The sequence below is a fragment of the Pipistrellus hanaki genome (genome assembly GCF_964339955.1).
Source record: "Pipistrellus hanaki genome assembly, chromosome: 1".
In the NCBI taxonomy this organism is placed as follows: domain Eukaryota; kingdom Metazoa; phylum Chordata; class Mammalia; order Chiroptera; family Vespertilionidae; genus Pipistrellus; species Pipistrellus hanaki.
The window spans coordinates 65992960-66008521 of NC_140503.1; the positions used below are offsets into that span (position 1 = coordinate 65992960).

Sequence of the window (15562 nt, forward strand, 5' to 3'; positions counted from 1 at the left end):
GCTAGCTGCATGTTTGCAGATTTTTCAACAACCTTGAGTGATAACCCTTGTAAACATCAAGTCGGCCATGTCCCCTAGTTCCTAAAACAACGATAAATAGAAGATCAGAGTTTACAACTCATCCTTTCTTGGGCCTGAGGAAAGGACAGATCTCAACATTAACAAACATTTTAAATTAAAAATAAATGTGAGTTGGGACCTGGGGAGCATGGTGACAATGCACAGCGTATTTTAAATCTCCATCTTCTATATGTCTACTGCATCCAGGACAGCCGCAGAAAGACTGGGATTCACACAGAATTGCCCTAATTAGCAGGGGTGTCGTTTGGTCAGGGAAAGAAAAACCCAGTGTTCACATATTTGCCTGAGCAACAATATCAAGACCCATGAACCCATCTTACTTTCTCTTCTACTTGTATGGCTTGCTTTGTTGCAAAATATTTATTCCCAGGGTCCAAACATTATTACGCTAAGTTTAAGAGTTGTCAAACATTTTTAGCCGCTGAATCTCAATATTTAAAATGCATTAAAAAAAAAAGTCCTAGGATATTTTAACATTCTATTATCTTAATGAGACTTCAGGTGTTTGTCAGGTTGCAATGTGAACGCCCATTAAATTAAAAAATATATATATTTATTTGCTGCCTTAAAGCCAGAAGGCACATAAAGATTCCCCCCTTTGCCAAGGGATGGCACTTGAAAAAGGTGACACTGTCAAACATGTCACTGTTCTTTGGCATGAAGGAAGTGTTGGGTTATGAGGAAGAATGATCAACTCTTGACATATGTGTTATCAAGATGCCTCCCTGAAAGGTAGGGCTGGAAAGAAAGAGGAAAGAAAAGGAGAGGCAGGTATTTAGTTCCCCAAAGTGGCCAGGAAAAGGCTTGATTTATGACAGGCCTTGTGCCAACTTTACTACATGAGGCACAGACGGCTCCAGGGGCCAAACATGCTGGATCCAGCTGTCCATTCTGTTCCCACAAGAGATGGAGACATTCCGTTAGAAGCCGCGCCCCACACCTTTCCTGGATCCCCTGTATACCAGCTCACTGTATAAGCAGTTTGACAACAGACAGGGTCAAGAAGAAAGACATCTTGAATCAAACATTTGAAATAACTTCCCTTCAAGAAAAAGAAAATTGAAAGTAAAATAAAGGAAAATTTATTCTCTACCCATCTCCCATATGATTTTCATACCGGTACAGGACTTTTATATATAGTAAGATCACTTTTCATGTTGGTTGTTTTGTTTTTAAGGAAACTTCAACCAATATGGCAAAACTGCACAAAATGTGTAATAAAAACTTAACAGTGAATTTAGTCAAAATTTGTGGAAAGTCAAATAATAAAATATTTATATACTGTATATTGAACATTTTTCTCCTAGGGAATTATATAATTCCTCTTTATTGTACCAGCATACATTTTGGTGTGGGTTATTACTTAATAGACTAAAGTTTGATGCCTGAATATAGATTTAAAATGAAGTCAAAAATTTAATTGTGTGTGAGGAAAAGTTTCCCTCACACTAATAAGAAATATAGTCAACATGTGGGTCCTTCTTGGGATAACATTACCTGAGTTTTTCCTCAAACACTGTACTCCTTGCAAGAACTCAAGCTCATCTCACTTTTGCACCTATGCAAATCCAAAGGAGCACAGATATCTGATAAAAGCTAAGCAGCAATTTTAGAAAGCGAAGGTACCATCTAACTAAATAAGAAAATAATCTTCAAGAGTCTTCAAAGCTAGTGCAGCAACTAAAATAAAAACCTAAAATTTTATGGAATGAAAAAAAAAATCACATTTGAAAAGATAAAGTAATGGAAATACATGAAATAACCACATTCTTTTCTTAGAACAATTTCTTTTTTTTTTTTTTAATATTATTTCTTATCTTTTTTTTTTTTTTAAGATATATTTTATTGATTTTTTACAGAGAGGAAGGGAGAGAGATAGAGAGCTAGAAACGTCGATGAGAGAGAAACATCGACCAGTTGCCTCTTGCACACCCCCTACAGGGGATGTGCCCGCAACCAAGGTACATGCCCTTGACCGGAATCGAACCTGGGACCTTTCAGTCCGCAGACCGACGCTCTACCACTGAGCCAAACCGGTTTCGGCATAGAACAATTTCTTTAGAACAATTTCTTTTCTAATTTGTACTAATGACTAATAGAGGGAATATATATATAGAGGGAATATATATATATTGGGAATATATATATACACATATTTCCTGAGTATCTGAATATTGTTTTGAATGTCATGTAAAATAATTTTAATTCTTTGGCAAAATCACCAAAATAATTTTCAGTTCAATAAAACACTGACATTTCTTCCCCTTACAAATTATTCTCTCATTATTTGGAACACAAGGTCCACCACAATATTGTCAAAATATAGGAACTGACCACAAATTGAAAGAACAAGGCCAATGGAATAAACTTCCTATTTCAGTAAATTAAGCCCTACAGTATTAATTATACACTGCAATGTGCTACTACAATTCTTAAAAATTAGTGAATCTGTGTTTTAAAAACTGGATTTATATATATAACTATGAAAGATTTAAGGCAAGTTTTGAATATCTGAGCCAATTCAACTAATGATCAAGCCTCTATGTTCGCAGCCACACAATCAACTGATCACATAAACATGTATTTCTACAAATCTATGGGCTTTCATTCCAAAGCAAATTTTGTTTTATACGTTTCAGAAGTTTACTTCGCAGATATTTCTTCTACTATAGGCCATATATTAAATTCCAAAAGTAGTCAGATTTACCCTCCATTAACTACTTACGAGGACCTTTACACTAAGCTAAGTGTTTTTACATGCCTGACTTCACTTAATCCTCACCACAGACTTAAGAACAGTTTGAATTCTGCTTCCTTCTTCTTCCTAGCTGTGGAGCTTCATCCCTCCTTTTACAGATGAGGCTACTGTGACTCAGATAAAAAGAGGCAGTGCCAAGTCACTTCTAAAAACAAATTAGAGGGAGCAAGAACAATGGTATAAAAGTCACCCTATGGGAAAAGTGAATTGACTTCAAAATATACCTTGGGGGGGGGGGGAGGCGGAAGGGGTGGGGTGGGGTGGGGTAAGAGGGTGGGAAGGGGTGCATTGTTCAAAAAAGAAAAACTGTAGCCAATGGCAGCACCAAATTAAACTCAGCCACACTAAATAAATGTAAAAATTAAATAAAATTGTTGTGCATGTCTCAAGCACATTCCTTAGCTACTCCACTCCCAACCAGACTGGACCCCTAGGTCTATCACCAACAACTAAGAACCACTAAGTTCAACACTGGCAAAGAAACAGAAGACTCAGCCTTAACTCCAGTTCTCTGGTTGAGGTAGGTGAAGATCTCAAGAAAATACCGGTAAATCATGTATATTGGTTTAAGCACAGAGTCCAACCAAATGAATTTTTAACCACTACTTTTGAGATTTCTCTAGGATCAGCCTCACATGAGTGAATGGTTGCCTATGTTGTGATCCAAGAGTGTAGAAATAGTAGAGGTTAAGGGCAATGACAGAAAATCATACTTAGAAATGTGGAAGGCACCATTTAAAAACAACAACAAACACACACACACACACACACACACACACACACAAACACACAACTAAGCCAGGATCCCTAAGGGAAAAGATATAGCAATAGGGTAAAGACACTTATTTGCTTAGAGATTTATAGTGTCAAGAGTTTGACTTATGACTTATAAGTAAAGGCATGAAGAGCAACCAAATAGCTCATGTATGAAAAGGGAACTCAGGGAAAAATCAAACCTGTGACAAAGGGCTTAGTCACCAACAAAAGAATTCCCAACAAAGGTATTATCTCCACTAAGAACCCCACTTAAGTAGCCATATTGAATCTAACTGTGCAACAAATCCTTTGTTTTCTAACATTCTATGATTTTAATAATTTATAGCTATTGAATGCATCTTAAACTCTTCCCTTAGACTATAATTATTCAAAATTAATTACTATATCATTCTATCTGTCAGTTTTCTTAAAAAAAAAAACAAAAACCCAAATAGTGCCACAAACATAGTGAGCACACAGTGAATTTATAAACCAACTCTTATAAGAGATGGATAAACTGCACATACTAGTAAAAATCATGGACTGACTGTAGGATGAATTGTTTTATATAAAATGGTGATAGTGGATGATATTGGTTGAAAAGCATTCCAGTGAGAGATATAGAAAATCACCTTTATAAAACCAGTAATGATTTTCATGCAAACACCACTGATGGATGGTAAAATCATGAGGGGAACTGTGATGTAAGAAAAAGGATATTTGCATAATCTTTAAGGATATCCCTTAAAAAGACAAGGTAAAAACGTGGCAGGCACTATACCTTAACCAAGTGAATAAGGTTAACCTCACCAGTAATAAGACATATGAAGACATGAACCCCATCCCATGATAGGACGCACTGAGAAGGACACCATGTCACTTCTGGGCTATTCTTGCCAAAAATATTTACCCTTAATCTAATCATGAGAAAACACCAAACACAAACTTAGGAATGTTCTATAAAACTACTGAACAGTGCTCTTCAAAAGTGTCAAGATCATAAAAGACAAAATGATAGTAAAAAAATAAAAGGTCACAGATTGGAGGTGATTAAGAAAACATTACAATTAAATCTAATGTGTGGTCCTGGAATAGAAATGGGACATTGGATCCTGGAATAGAGCAAGGTCATTAGTGAAAAACAAACAAATAAACAAACCAAAAAAAAAACAAAACATTTTAAAAGGGTCTATAAATTAATAAACTGTATTGCATAAAAATTAATTTCTTGATTTTGAGAATTATACTATAGCTATGTAATATATTAACATTATGGCAAGCAGAGTGAAAGGTATATTGGAATTCTTATAATATTTCTGCAACTTTTATATATATATATATATATATATATATATATATATATATATACACACACACACACACACACACACACCGGTATATATATATATATATATATATATATATATATATATATATGTGTGTGTGTGTGTGTGTGTGTGTGTGTGTGTGTGTGTGTATGTATATGTGTGTATATATATATATATATATATATATATATAGAGAGAGAGAGAGAGAGAGAGAGAGAGAGAGGGAGAGGGAGAGAGAGGGTAGAGATAGGAGCTCAAGAAAATGAATGAAATGTATAGGCTTAAGCATAGAGAGCCTAACCAAATTAGTTTTTAAATACTCCTTTTGAGGTTTCTCTAGAACAGTCACCTTCCTATATAATAAAATCCTAATATGCAAATTGACTGACCAGTGGAACAACCAGCGGAACGACTGGTCTCTATGATACACACTGGCCTCCAACCAGGGGCAGCTCTTGCCTCTGCCACTTCCACGCCCCCTGTCCCCTCAGAGGGAGGCAACCAGCGGTGGCAATGGGGCGGGGGGGGGGGGTCTAGGCTGGCCAGCAAGGACCCTGCTGGTTGCCTCCCGTAAACCAGCAGTCGGACATCCCCCAAGGGCGCAGGCCAGGCTGAGAGACCCTTCCCCTCCCCCCATGCACAAATTTCGTGCACCAAGCCTCTAGTTTATATATATAAACAAATACATATGTACTATTTAGGCAATAAAATATAATCTGATAAGTAACAGTTGATTGGGCTGGTGCTTTGTCCTGAATAAGAAGGTCCAGAAAATAATTTGAGAGATGCAAATCAATGACTAAATCCTCAGCATGTACTTATATACAGTATACCCTATATTCTTGGAGGCAAATGTCCTGCTACTGTAAAATTGCAGAAGAGAACAGAATGAAGGTGAATTTAGGAGTTGTGAAATATCAGATATCACAAAGCCCTATCCCTTTGTATTAACTTGGAGAATTCTGAGACCAGAGCAGCTAAGGGATTGCCCAGATTCAGTGCACTGACTTAGAAAGACAAATTTGTAATTTCAGTGGAAACAAAGAAACCATGGAGGAATGAGAGTAGGGAGTGGAAGCCACCATATAAAATAAAAATTAAGCTGGGGAGGAAATTTATCTCTTGAGCATATGCTAAAATAAATTTCAGCTAGAAAGATGAAAGGATTAACAATAAGAAAGAAAGGCATAAAGAACCTAGAAGAATATTTAAGTGAAATATTTCTTTTTCATATCATAGGACAGAAAAGAAACTTGCTCAGCAAAAAGGAAAAATGAGAAAAAACAACACATAAATTTAAAGTTAAACATTTTCAAAATAGAACAATTACTATTGTAAAAGCAAACAGAAAATATCTGCAAAAAAATATAAACCTATTAAGGATCAACATCCTTAACATATGCAGATGAATAAACAATCTATTCTAATAAGAGTAACATGCAAATTAACCATCACTCTGCTACACCCACCAACCACACCCACCAGCCAATCAAGAGTGAGTATGCAAATTAACCCAACCAAGATGGCAGCCAGCCACACAAACAGGAGGCTTGGGTTTCCCTGGCAATGGAGGAAGCCAAGCTTTCCGCCAGTTCTAGCCTCCACACAAGGTTACAAAGTTTCAATTATAGAAGATAAATAAATCCAAGATACCAAGGCCTCTGCTTGGGTCACTGGAGTGTGTGGCCCAAAGCACCACAGACCCCTCGACCAGGCCACCCCACACCCCAAGGGAATCCCCACCCTGACCCCGGACACCCTTCAGGGTAATCCAGGTGGCCCTTACCCATGCATCATGCTTCTAGCCTATCTAATAAAAGAGTAATATGAAATTGACCATCACTCCAACATACAAGATGGCTGCCCCTATGTGGTCAAAGATTCTGCCTCCATGTGAACACAGGTGGCCACCAGGGAAGGGCAGTTAGGAGGGACCAGGACTGCAAAGGTGGGTAGTTAGGGGTGACCAGGTCAGCAGAGGAGGGAAGTTGGGGGTAACTGGGCCTGCAAGGGAGGGCAGTTAGGGGTGACCAGGCCTGCAGGAGAGGGCAGTTAGGGCCAATCAGGCTGGCAGGGGAGCAGTTAGGCATCAATCAGGCTGTCAGGGGAGTGGTTAGGGGGTGATCAGGCTGGCAGAGAGAAGTGGTTAGGGACAATCAGAAAGGCAGGCAGGTGAGCAGTTGGGAGCCATCAGTCCTGGTTTGTGAGATGGATGTTTGCCCATTTAGGCCAGTAGGATGTCCCTTGAAGGGTCCCAGATTGGAGAGGGTGCAGGCTGGGCTGAGGGACACCCCACCCCATGCATGAATTTCATGCATCAGGCCTCTAGTAAACAATAATAGCAAACCTCAATGTAAAATTAGGCAAAAGACACCAGGCAGGTAATTCAAGAAGAAAACTAAATGTTCAATAAACAGTTGAGAAAACATACAATGTATTATAATCAAAATGCAAATTACAAGATGTCATTCTCAACCCATCATGTTAAAAATTAAATAATGACTCTCTTCAATGTTTGCAAAGTTGTAGAGATATATATCCCCATGTCCTGTTGGTAAAAGGATCAATACAATCATATTATATCAATATCAATCAAAATATATATAGCAAATTGCCCATACACATCAGAATTCTTCAAAACATAAATACCTTTTATTTAAAATAGGTAGTGGTTGTCAAAATGTGATCAATGAAAACCTGGAGTCCCTGTGACTGTTTCGGGTGTCTATAAGGTCAAAATTACCTTTATAGAAATAGTAAGGCATGATTTGCCTTTTCCCTGTGTGGTATGTGCAATGATAGTGCAAAAACAGTGGCGAGTGAAGTTGCCAGCTCCTGAGCACAAATCAAGGCCGGGCACAACTGTCCTCGGGGGCACTATATTCTTCACTATCACAAAGTTGCAGGAAACAAAAAGCCAGTTTTACTTAGGAATATCTTCAAATTCACTTACTAATACTCAACCTTTGAATATACATCCCTTTAACATTTTATGAGCAAATAAGAAGTAAACACAAAGCACGTGCACTGCCTGCAGAAGTCTGATGGCTGTCTCAAGGAAAAGCACTTGTATGCTTGTTTGAGAGCTGAACTAGCTGCTTTTTCTTTTTCTTTTTAATATATATTATTGATTTTTTACAGACAGGGAGAGAGAGTTAGAAACATGGATGAGAAAAACATCAATCAGCTGCCTCCTGCACACTCCCTACTGGGTATGTGCCTGCAACCAACGTACATGCCCTTGACTGGAATTGAACCTGGGACCCTTGAGTCCGCAGGCCGATGCTCTATCCACTGAGCCAAACCGGTTAGGGCACTAGCTGCTTTTTCCATGAAATACCATTCTTACTGGATTAAATGATGGACAGAGTATGATTATTCAGATTTGGGTATCTAACAGACATTTCCTCAAAATTAAACAACGTGAGCCTGACACTTCAAGAAAAACAAGTGATAATGTTTGTTACCAATAATAAAATGTGAGCTTTCAAGGGAAAGATCTGTATCCATCACATAAGGGTGACAGCTGCAAATCTTACAGATTTTTCTGATGAGATCAGGGAAGATATTAACAAACTAGAGGCGCGATACATGAAATTCGTGCAAGGTACAAGGCCCTCGCAGCTCTGGCTTTGTCCAGAAGGAAGTCTGGAAGGTCTATCAGCTGCCTGGTCTAATTAGCATATTACGCTTTTATTATCATAGATGTGATTTCTTCTGATGCTATATAATGAATGGTGACAACATCTGGGAGACCTGTATAACTCACAACCAACATTTTGCAAGTGAACAATGCATGATGATAAAAGTCATGCGTAGGTAAAAGATCCACTCAAAGTTTATGACAGGTCAAAGGACTGTAATATAACAGAGTGGAAAGGGCCAATATACAGTTTCACATTCCACACTGCAATTAACCTTTAAGAAAATACCACTTGTTGGGTTTTATGTAGCAACAAAAATATCCACAATTATCTGAAAAGCCGATTAAATTACTCTTCCCTTTCCAGCTACATATCTAATTGAGGCCAGAGTTTCTTCATATTCTGTAGTCAAAACAACATATCAGAGCAGGTTGAATGCAGAAGCAGATATCTTCTTTCTATTAAGGGAGACCTTTAGAAATTTTTCACAAGTTTAAAATGGCCATTTTCTCACTACTTTTTCGAAATGATGGTTGATAATCCAGTATGTTAAACATAACATGTTAACAAAAACATGCAATGGCTTTATTAATTAATTTTTAAATAAATTAATCAGTAGATTTTCTTAAATTCTTAGATTTAATTTAAATTTTGGTAAATATCAACAGGTATAACCAATATATCAGTAAATAAAGGTTCTTTTTCAGAGTGTAAAGAGTTCTGCAAACTAAAAGTTTGAAAACTGGGAATCGAAAATAAGAAAATAAGCAGACTTGGCGTTATATATGCACAAAAATAATATTAGAAAATTAGAGAGAAAAAACCCTCTTGAAATCCAACAATAAGAAAATGAAGGGTACATCTAGAACGTGATACTGATTATTTGAAACACATTGTGAAGACTTTTTGAAGATGAGGAATGCTCACCATATGTTAATTGAGAAAAGCAAGACCTTTAAAGTATATTAGCAGAGACAATACTATAGTGTGAAAAAAGACTAGAAGGAAATAGATAAAATGGTAACAAAAAATTTCTGGGCTATGGTATTATAAATACATTTTTTTATTTTTTTTAACTGAACATTTCCTACTTTTAGAATCAGAAAAATTAAGAATTTTAGCAACTTTTAAAAACATTTTAATATTTTGACTTTTAAGGACTCACCATATGTGAATGTCACCAAAAACAATTGGTGCTGTTATTATCAATAATGTTGAAACTAATCAAGGCAGCTTAGTATAGAATTCTGAACTGAAAATTATGAAACCTGTACTCAAGACAGTGTTTAGCCATTAAACATCTCTGGTATGTTTGACAAGTCATTTAACCTCTTTGAACCACCAGAAATTATCTTTCAGGACTGTACCTGACCAACTCCATCAAATCTAAAGATTGTGCAAGTCCGTTGCAAGGAACACAGTGCTTGTTGAACACAAATACAGTGTACAGATGATGTTATAGAACTGTGCACCTGAAACCTGTATAATCCTGTTAACCCATGTCACCCCAATACAGTCAACAAAAAGAAAAAGAAAAAAAAAAAAAACACTCATAAAATAAAGTCAAACAGTGCAGCGGTGAAGCCAAGTCCAAAATCACACTCTCTATAAAATTTCCACCCATGCTGCTAAATGGCTCTTTAATTTCTTCTGCTGATTAGCAGCCTCTGTAAATAGTTTCCTGTGGAGAGTTTGTGATTCCCCAAGTGGTATTTTGAAGAAGTGAAAAGTATTGGGGGGTATTATGAATAAAAGGTGTGGGGGGAACATAAGAGAATAACCAAGACAGCCCGGTGCCCCAAACGAAGGGAGTCCTTCATAAGTGCATAATAGTATGGGAAGGGCACCTCTTTGGAAAGGACAAAGTACTTGCTATGGAAAAAGAAAAAGAATGAGAGCAAAGGAGAAGGGGGAGGGGGAAAAAAGAAAATCAAGAGTATAGTTGAAATATAAATACATGAGAGAATATCTAAATGTATGTTCTATTTTTAAAATATCCCAAAATATCTACCTATTCCCTTAGCTGATGAGCCTTCACCCATTCTTTGCTCATTGGCAGAGTTGGCAACAGTTAAAGACAGATCATTAAATTCCAATTTATTAGTTTTGTTCCTGGTTAGCAAGTCTGATAAAAATCTTGGACTATAAGAGGATAAATACTGCCTTAAATTGAATATTAATTTAATTTTAACTTAGTTTTCCTTCATTTTACAGATTAGGAAAACAGAGTTCTTCAAAAAAAAATGAGATCATAAGACTTTCAACTTATGCTTCTATTGCACTTTATTACCCAATAATCTCTCTTTCTTCAAGAAAGCATTTCTATGGTGATGTCTGTTGAAGAATTGCATGTCGAGGACAATTGGGGGCTACAGTGCTCAGTATCACAAAACTAAATGGTCCAAGCTGGAATTTGGTTTTGAGATAAATGAAAAAGAAACAAGCATTTTCATCTTTAACATGTCACAAATAACCTGCTTTGTCCTGGCAAGGTTCTTTGTGATATGTTGGAGCCTCAATTTGCACATCTTCAAAATGAGGAAATCTATACTTCCTAGAGTCCTTTCTGAAAACTAAAAAAATCACTAAAAAAAAAAAAAAAAAAAAAAAAAAAAGTGTTTTGGGAAGGAGAGAAGTATGAAATATACCTGGAACGTGTATACATATGGTTGTTCAAATGGCCACTCTTGAGCCAAGAGCGGAATCTCTGGGGTACAGTCTCTCTGGCTGGCTTGAGAACACTCGAGGGCCCTTAATTATATTAAGAGAGCCATTGTCACACAGGAGGCCCCTTGTGGCCTGTGATCCCTAGTTTGTTTCCAGGGGCCAATTGAAAAGGGTCCTCTATTTCCTCCTTGTGAATCTACCATTGGTATTTCCACTATGGGGTTTGGGGTGTGTGTGTGTGGGGGGGGGTGGGGGGGTCTTGCCTCCTGTCATTCATCCCCAGTATCTGTCAATTCACCACTAGACATTTTATGCAGCACCTACTATGTGCATCCATCACTAAGCACATACCAAGTTTTCCATAAACCACTGCTAACTTGAATTTCATTGATTCACCCAGTAAGCATCTCCAGGAGAAGGCAGGTGAGAGAAGAAACCTCTCACCATCCGGATCCCCTGACACTGACACGAGTGACATGTGGTTGCTCAGGGCTGGCTGGGCTGCGGGCACGGCTGATGCAGGCCGGGGGCAGTGAGAGCGGAGAGGGGGCTGTGAGAGCGGAGGAGAGGCGGGCACTTACCTGGGGAACCTCTGCTTCAGCTTCCTCAGGCTCTGCCTGGTGGGAGGCACACACACTAGGCACTGGGCTATCTCGTCATACTGGGCTTTGGTCAGTATCATGTTGGGCCAGAGTCTGGGAGGTGGCGGGACAAGTCACAAAAAAAGCACCCTGGGCCCGAGCAGCCTGGGTGCCGGGGGGACCAGGGGTGGGCACACAGGGGCACGGCGCGGGGCCCCCCCACTTCCTGGCGGGTCCCCCAGCCCTCCACCTTCCCAAGAACAGCCTAAGCTCCAGCCACGGCGGCGGGGGCGGGCTTTAGAACAGGATTGCCCGGCCCTTGCTTTCTGCGCAGCCGCAGTGGGCCCAGCCGAAGGCAACCGCCGCCATGTCAGTTAAGGGCGAGCCAATCGGGAGGCAGCGACCCCGGAGGGGGCGGGGCCTAAGTCTCCTGGAGCAGGTACCCTGGCAGCGACCACCTGGGACCCACCTGGGGCGGGCGGAGCGTGCACCCTCCTGGGTGCCAGCCGGAGCCCGGGCTCACGGACCCGGCCGCCAGGGCACCTGGGGGTCTGCGATGCCCAAGCTCGAGCCCGCAAAGCCGCTGCCGGGGCGCGCGGTTTGAATACGTTTCCAAAAGCGCGGGTTTGAACGCGCCTCGGATTGGAGACGGGCTGAGAGAGCGTGCCTTCCCCGCTAGACGCCGCGCCCCGAGGGCGGGGCCGAGGGCCAAACCCCCGCAGCTCTGCAGGCTGACGCCAGCCAGGCTTCTGCAGCTCTCAGGGCGGCTGGTATGTGCAGGGAAACAAACTAGAAAACAAACCCGGTGTCACCCTACAGCGGGCAGGGAAGAAGCGCTCTCACCCCCGCCCCCCGGCTAGGTGCTCTGGGACTGAGTCTTTCCTCCCTCCTCTCGGTCTCCCCAGCCCTCTATGCACAGTAGGCGCTGAGCAAATGTTTGGAGAAACCAGGCAACGACTGGCTGTTTTCCCTGGGGCCTTGAGGCAACCTCAGATCTTCCGGAGGCACTTTTTTCTAGGACCTCAGGCCCTCCTTTAATCCCTTAAAAAAAAAAAAAAAAAAAAAAATCCACTTTGTTTCTTAGAAGGCCATGTGTTGTGTTTCTTTTCAAATTTTAACATTTCCGGCAAATGAATGAAAAAGTGTTTGTTAGAGAAGGTGTGGGGTTTTTTTTGTTTGTTTTCCATCTGGAATAAGGCCTGGGTTGGAAGTTTAGCTTAGATATGCCTCCTAGGATAAATTCCTTAATCCACCAAGCCTCAGTTCCTTTGTCTGTAAAATTGTGGGGGTTTTGTTTTCTTTTTAATTAATGAGGTAGATGTTGAGCTTAAGTAGGAAAGTAAAGGACTCCTTAGCATACGTGCAGCAGATAGCCTATCAGTGGTCGGCAAACTTATTAGTCAAACAGAGCTAAATATCAACAGTACAGCAATTGAAATTTCTTTTGAGAGCCGAAAACCGACTTCTGCGCATGGGCCTCGAAGTTTCAATCGCACTGTATGTTTCAATCGCACAGATATTTTATAGAAGAGCCACACTCAAGGGGGCAAAGAGCCACATGTGGCTCTTGAGCTGCAGTTTGTGGACCCCTGGCCTAGATAGATTACTTGATATTGTTTGATAGGCCCCCTAGGCTTTGACTCACTCAATCCTCTAACTTCCCATAGGCAGGTACAAAGCCATTATCACCTTCCACCTCCCTTTCTACATGGTGAATAAACTGAGGCCTGGAAAGGTTGAGTAACTTCCCAGAGGTCAGGACAAGGAGTAAGCAGCATGCATAACATTTAAACTGCTGAAATTTGGTTCCAGAATCTGTGCTCTTGCCCACTCTCTTGTATTTAATTACTACACCAAATAGTCACACTCTCTTAGGCCAAAGAGTAAGCATTTTTTGAATAGGGACAATCTACATTTCGAAGAATCTTTTTGAAAAGATTCGCCACTTTATTTCTCCTGGTAACAACAACGCGGATCCTGAATTCAGAAACCATGCTTTTGGTGTGCTTTCCCCCCTGAATATTTACATCAGAATGTTTTCTTGCCATATGCTTTGCATCTAGCTCTGGTTGTGTGACATTAGTACATAACTATTTATTTATGGCAGAGTGGCCTGGAGTTGCCACCTGGCTAGTTTGTTGCTGACCCTGCCATGACTTTTACATGAAAGCTAGCTGACGATAAACAGACACCACTTGATCCCCCATTCCATTCTCCCTCCTACTTCCCTCTTTCCGATTCACAGCCAACAGATTTTTATAGAAAACGTCAGTTCAAGGATGTTTGCACGAGTTATTTTTTATAGTAACTCTTCTCTCTGGCTCTTGTCCTGCATTCACCCTCACAACCCTTAAGGAACAGGCCAGGTTTGTTTTTGTGTTTTTATTTTTAACATGCTGGCAGTTTACAATTTTGACCCAAATCCAGTAGATTGTTTAGAGTTAGTGCCAGGGGAAAAGCACAGTTATGTTGCTGTTTTTGTTGGCAGTGACAGTAGCGTTGTTTATTAAGCACAAAATAGAAGCAAAGCAGAAATGTGTTATTCTTCTCGTCGTCGTTGTTGTTTAGGTGTTTTTAAATGTTCTTTTCATGTGACATGCTTGGAGTAAGCCAATTAATCCGTTGAGGCCTCCTTTCTACCTCCCTTTCCCTACCTCCATTCGGTCCTATCTCTTGCATCCATGCCCCTCATCTGCCATTACTGCTCTAGAGCTGCCTTTTCATGCCCGAGGTCCCCCCACTGTTTCTGAGTCATTCAGTCATAAACCAATCATGTGCCCCGTTAAATGAAGTAGGGTCATGAAATGAAAACAATACCAAAGTAAAAACCCGAGGAACTGGCTACCTGTTTAAAATTAGCTATAAATGCTGTGCCCTTGAACAAATGAAAGCTTTTCTAATCCTGAATGTGCTCAGTGTAACCCCAAGAAATGAAGTTTGTAGCTCTCATAGGGGGAAAGTATCTAGGAACATGAAAAAATCCTAGTAACAAAATCACAAGTAACAAAATGTGTCAAAGTAGGGACTAGGGCAGCTAACTCCCTGGAAGAATCCACAGCCTGGGAAGACGGGCTGGAGTGAATCACTTGACCAGATTTCTTGCTGCCAATTCCTGGACAAGGTGAATGATGAACAATTTTAAAGGAGTGTGGGGCTTGGCAGGAAGGCAGCAGAAGGTCATTTCAAGAAGAGTGCTAAACACAAAGGACTAAAAATAAGAGTGAGCCAAGTCACGTGCATGGGAGAGCTATTCTGGCGAGAGCAAAGAGTTCTAGACAGAGTGAAAAGGAGCTGAAGATGCTTGACCTTGGAAAGGTCAGTCACATTTTTTTTTTTTTTACAGCCTGTTGTTCACTGAGTCTGCCAAATCCAATGTGTGTTTTTAAAAACAAGTGCTGAATATTATTTTTACTATGTTTTAAAGTCTGATTCTATTCATGGAATCTTGTTAAAGTCAACTTATTGATTATTTTAAAGAAAAACAATTGAAGTTTACTCACTGAAAAAGAAGGGCATTGATGTTATTTAAGCACCTATTATACTCAAACATTATCCCCTTAGCCCCTGATTTTATAGATTAGGAAACCCAGACTCGAAGAGAGCAAAACATTTGTTTGATGGACCCAGTTAAGTTGCAAAATCATGATTTGGTTACAAGTCTGTCTAATAATAGAGCCTCATGATCTCCACTGCAGTTAAAAAATTAAAACCTTTTTGGTTGATTATCCTCAGTTAAGCATTTATGTT

At 39.9% G+C, this 15562-nt stretch overlaps 1 protein-coding gene across 2 annotated transcripts in view; it reads right to left on the minus strand.

Annotated features, from left to right (window-relative positions):
* Positions 1-12390, minus strand: part of CDIN1 (CDAN1 interacting nuclease 1) — a 222789-nt gene extending 210399 nt beyond the window's left edge. The window contains exon 1 of one of the 2 annotated variants that reach the window (XM_084892394.1): positions 11816-12390. In XM_084892394.1, the coding sequence (XP_084748520.1) occupies positions 11816-11916 (101 nt within the window). In that variant the 5' untranslated portion in view covers positions 11917-12390. The remainder of the gene's footprint in view (positions 1-11815) is intronic. The other variant, XM_084892392.1, reaches the window with a different exon arrangement.
* Between the last annotated feature and the right edge of the window lie 3172 nt (positions 12391-15562).